At 40.6% G+C, this 5,508-nt stretch overlaps 1 protein-coding gene across 1 annotated transcript; it reads left to right on the forward strand.

Moving 5' to 3' along the window:
* Window positions 1-5,158: 5,158 nt before the first annotated feature.
* LOC102818200 (thymosin beta-4-like) lies at window positions 5,159-5,293 on the forward strand. The gene has a single exon (XM_006835809.1). It carries the CDS (start codon window positions 5,159-5,161, stop codon window positions 5,291-5,293), a length of 135 nt encoding a protein of 44 aa, XP_006835872.1.
* Window positions 5,294-5,508: the final 215 nt, after the last annotated feature.

Below are 5,508 nucleotides of genomic sequence, written 5' to 3' on the forward strand. Positions count from 1 at the left end.
CCTACAAGATTCACAACCATCAAAATGGTGGCCACCCTTAGAGAGACTCCACGCCTGATGACTATTGATCAGTCCCTTGGAAAGCCTTTATCTGATGCAGTCACCCCAAAGAGCACAGCATTACTGTTGGCTAAGCTACGGAGCTTACAGTTTCAATGAAGTGAATTTAAATAACAAGAATCCCTAATTAGCCAGATTTTATTGTCATTTTACCTCCTAAAAAAAATTTTTTTTAAACCCACATGGGGCAAAAACACAATGGAAAAGTGTTACAGTAAAAGAAGTACTGGGGTAGGACAAGGATCCCTGGTGGCGCAATGGGTTAAGTGTTGGGCTTCTAATGGAAGATTGGTAGTTCAAACCCACCTGCAGTTCCATGGGAGACTGCTCTTCTAACGACCCTATGGGGCAGTTCCCAGGTGTCGTCTAGGTTCACTTGTGACTCCTAATTGACTCCCTAACAGTGGTTTTGGTACTTTCAGAGTTGTTGTGACGAGCTGTCAAGTCGGTTCCGACCCATAGCGACCCTGTATAGGGTTTCCAAGGAGCAGCTGGTGAGCTTAAACTACCGACCTTGAAGTTCAAACTGCTTTGCAGTCTGGTGCATTAACCCACAGCATCACACCAAGACTCCTCTTTCAGCATAGGACACTAGCAACTTGGGTTTCGGTCCCAAGACTCCTATTATTGGCATCAGAATTTAAGCAAGCCAAGTGATGGACTAAACCTGTGAAATTTTTTATCTTTTAACCTCTATGAGTCTTTGTTCACAATGTTCATTTTCTATTTATTGCTTTTCTTATTAAGCAATATACATCCATTATATACATGAATGCACCTTCACTTTTATAACAAATAAAGTGCAAAATTACAGTACCATTATCTTAGTATTCTGAGACAACTGGGGTTGTAAATATATTAAACATATATTTATTTATTTGCAAATATGTTAAAATGAGCTTTTGCCAAATCTATTAAAATATTAAACATTGAAAATATCTTAAAACAAGCTTATATAAATTTTTATTCCCAAAAGCTAGAAGAGTTTTTTTCTTGTCAAAGCACTTTGGGTCTCTTCTCTTTCATTCTCTCCATCTCTTGCTTCAGACCTGGAGCAAATTAATGATGTCTCTGACCATCAGAAAGAATGGAACCACAAAGGAGGCATGTTACAGATGTGCACACTGAGGCCAAGAGTCTAAGTGACATGTGAAACTTCGTCAGAACGGAATGACAGAGGGAAGACTCAAACAAAAGTCTCTTGTTCCCTCTTCTAAAATTCATTTCTCTCTTTTATTGCTTCTAGAGATTTTTCTTTATTATTATTTTAAAAAATTGTTTCTGAATAAATTTTGGTTAACATGAAAGCTTGATGTAACCAACTTTCCTGGTTAGCAGCCATCTCACTTCACCACATTCCAACCTCACAGCCTGTTACTAGCAGACTGTGGGAAGAGTCGCCTTGAAGCACAGGAATGAGTCATGGTAGTAACCTGTGCCTAACAGAAAAGTACCTGGTCCCATGTCCCTACTACCTTAACTGTGGTATTAGACAACACTAGAAGCTTAATCCACTGAGTTTCCTTCCATATTGCACCAAATGAAGGGACAGCCCTACACATACCTTTAAAAGAGGGCTGCCAAGAAACAATGTCAGATATTTAATAAATATATGTTGACTGACTGATCTTGCTGTAATCAAAGCCTCTGGTTTTCCTGGTGCTCTTATTTACAATGAGATGGGGAAATAACACCCACCCACGCCTATCTCACGGAGAAGCCAGGAAAGAGAACAGGACAATAGATGTCAGATCCTTGGGAGAAGAGCGCTATGCGTCTTCAGAGCACATTAATATTAACCATCCAGCGGAAACACCTGGTCCTTGAGAGGCTCCTTCCTAGATGTTAAGGACTGTTGGGACTTCAATCCATCTATATATGACCTCAGTCCCCAGATCATTTCATCCAATCTTCTAAAACTCTTCACTGAGATTCTCTTCACCAGGTTTGCTTTCCTAAGATGATACCTGGTTCTGATCAAGGTCACTCCAAGGACATCTAATCCAGTTGTTTTTGTTATCTTTTGTTGTATGTTTCCTACCCTAGCCTATCTGAAGGCCATGACATGTTTGCAAAAACAATGTGGGGAGGAGCCTTCTTGTTTTCACTAAATCATCCTGAATGATTCTAATCTGTCTATCGCCTCTTAACTCTCAGATAAACTGTGATTCAGAGATTTCAGATGCTGTGTCCAGGGTTTCATCATTGGCTGCAAAAAGCAGAAAGGCAATCTCTTTTAGATTTTACCTTCTGGTGATCGTACAGGCTGATGGTGTCAATTCTGATGGCATTCCCTTTTCTTTCAAAGTTAACTTGGTTTCTCTCTACAGAACCAAGAAGAGTACTTTATACATTTGTTGTTGTTAGATGATGTCAAGTCGGCAAAGATACCTTATGTACAACAGAACGAAACACTGCCCGGTCCCACACCAACCTGACAATCCTCACTACAGTTCAGCCAATTGCCAACCCACCTCGTTCAGGAGGCTTTTCTCTTCTGAGCCTCCACTTTACCTAGCATGATGTCCCTCTCCAGGGACTGGTCCCTCCTCATAATATGCCTGATGTCTGGCCATCCTGGCTTCTAAGGCTCATTCTGGCTGTACTTCATCCAACACAAATTTGTTTGTTCTTTTGGCAATCTATGGTACTTTTAATATTCTCCTCCAACACCATAACTCAAATACATCAATTCTTCTACAGTCTTCCTTATTCATTGTCTAACTTTCACAAGCATATGTTGTTGTTGTTAGGTGCCATTGAGTCGGTACAGACTCATAGCGACCTTATGCACAGCAGAACCAACACTGCCCGATAATGGGCCAACTTAACTATCACTGCCACGCTTGAGGCTACTGAAAATACATGGCTTGGGTCAGGTGCACATTAGTCCTCAAACTGACATCTTTGCTCTTCAACACTTTAAAGAGGTCGTGTGTAACAGATTTGTCCAGTGCAATACGTTGTTTGATTTCTTCACTGCTGCTTCCATGAGTGTTGATAGATGAGCCGAGTAAAATTAAGTCTTTGACAACTTCAATATTTTTCTCCATTTATCTTGCTGTTATGTATTGGTCCAGTGGTGAGGATTTTTGTTTTCTTCTCATTGAGCTACAACTCATATCAAAGGATGTGCGGTTTTTGGGGTTGTTTTTTTTAATCTTCATTAGTATTTTAAGTCCTCTTTACTTTCAGCAAGCAAGGTTGTATCATCTGCATATTGCAAGTTGTTAACAAGTCTTCCTCTAATCTTAATGTCACATTTAGATAATCCAACTTCTCAGATTATTTGCCCAGCATACAGAATGAATAAATTTGATGAAAGAATACAACCTTGTCACACACCTTTCCTGATTGTAAACCATTCAGTGTTTCCTTATCATGCAGAAACAACTGCCTCTTGGTCTATGTACAGATTCCTCATGATCACCTTCAAGTGTTCTGGAATACTCATTCTCCACAATGCTATCCATAGCTTGTCAAGATCCACACAATTGGAAGCCATTGCATAGTCAATAAAGTACAGGTTGATATCTTTCTGGTATTCTCTGCTTTCAGCTAAGATCCAACTGATGTCAGCAATGGTACCCTTCACTCGACATCCTCATCTGAATCCAACTTGAACCTCTGGCAGTTCCGTCAATGTACTATAGCAGTCGTTTTAAAAAATATCTTTTTACTTTCATGGGATATTGATGATATTGTCCAATGATTTCCACATTCTATTGAGTCACCTGTCTTTGGAATGGGCACAAATAAGGATCTCTTTCAATCAATTGATCAGGTAGCTAGCTGCCTTCCAAATTCCTTGACATAGATGAGTGAATGCCTCCAGTGCTGCATCAGTTTGTTGAAGGATTTCAATTTGTATTCATTCAATTCCCGGAGCCTTGTTCTCTGCCAATACCTTCAGTACACCTTGGACTTCTTTCTTCAGCATCATTGGCTCTTGATACTATGCTACCTCTTGAAATGACTGAACATCAACCATTTCTTTTTGGTACAGTGACTCTATGTATGTCTTCCATCTTCTTTTAATGCTTTCTGCATCATTCAATATTTTGCCCATTGTTACTATTGTTCAGTGCCATCAAGTCAGTTCTGACTTATAGTGACTCTATAGGGTATAGGGTTTCTGAACCATTGGTGAGCTTGAACTGCTGACCTTGTGGTTCAAACAGACCTTGCAGTCCAGCATATTAATCCACAGCGCCACACCAGGACTCTTTTTGCCAATATAATCCTTCATGTTGAAAGTCAAGACTTGAATTTTTCTTCAGTTCTTTCAGCTTGAGCTTTACCAATGGTGGTGGGGGTGGTGTGCCGTGTAGTTGGTTCTGACTCACAGTGGCCCTGCATAGGGTTTCTGAGGCTGTAAATCTTTATGAAGGCAGAAAGCCTCATCTTTCTCCTGCGGAACACCTGGTACTTTCAAACTGTTGACCATAAGATTAGCAGCCTGACTTGTACCCACTACACTACCAGGGTTCGTTGAGCTTTACATATAGTAGATGCTTTAAAGAATACATGCTGTTGTTGTTATGTGCCTTCGAGTCAATTCCGACTCATAGCAACCCTGTGTAGGGTTTGCAAGGAGCACCTGGTTGGGTTGAACCACCAACCTTGTGGTTAGTAGTCCAGTGTTTGTTCTACAGTGTCACACCAGGACTCCAATAAATACATAAATGGATTTTTTTAAAAAAAACTTATTTTTCTCTTGCTAACTCCCAACAGCACTTCTCTGGAAAAGGGCTTATCTTGGTGGTTCTCAAACCGAGGTTGCATTAGAATCACCTGGATGCTGGTTCAAACAGTTTGCTGGGGCCCACTTCAGAGTTTAGTATTTAGAAAGTCTGGGGTGGGGCTTAACAATTGATGGTTCTAAAAAGTTCCCAGGTGATGCTGATATTGATGGTCCAGCAATCACACATCAAGAACTTCTGGACTATCGACTATCTTATTGAAGGACTGCATATGTCTCTCCTTGTCTTAGAAAGCTTTTTCTAGCCTGTTAAGGAGAATTCTGTTATGACTCGGTTGCAGCCACAGCGCTTACTAGAATTCGCTTACTCTTATCTCGTTTGGTTCCTCCACAACCATGTCGGACAAACCCAATAAGACTGGGATTGAGAAATTCAACAAACTGAAACTGAAGAAGACAGAGACTCAAGAGAAAAATCCACTGCCTTCAAAAGAAACAATCGAATGGGAGAAGCATACTGGCGAATCATAATGAGGTACCAATGAGGCAGCTCTGCCCATTTGTAATCTACACTCCACAACCATTGCCTTCTTAGTTTCCTTGTAAGATGCAAAGAGACAAAATCACGTTTAAATGACCGTGCTGCCCCTTTTCACATCAAAGAATCAAGAACTACTGGTAAGAAAGGTCACAGTTGCCTCTCCCATCACTCTGGCAGGCTGGCCAGAACTGAAAGAAACATTACA

This window comes from Chrysochloris asiatica, unplaced genomic scaffold (genome assembly GCF_000296735.1).
Source record: "Chrysochloris asiatica unplaced genomic scaffold, ChrAsi1.0 scaffold00020, whole genome shotgun sequence".
In the NCBI taxonomy this organism is placed as follows: Eukaryota; Metazoa; Chordata; class Mammalia; order Afrosoricida; family Chrysochloridae; genus Chrysochloris; species Chrysochloris asiatica.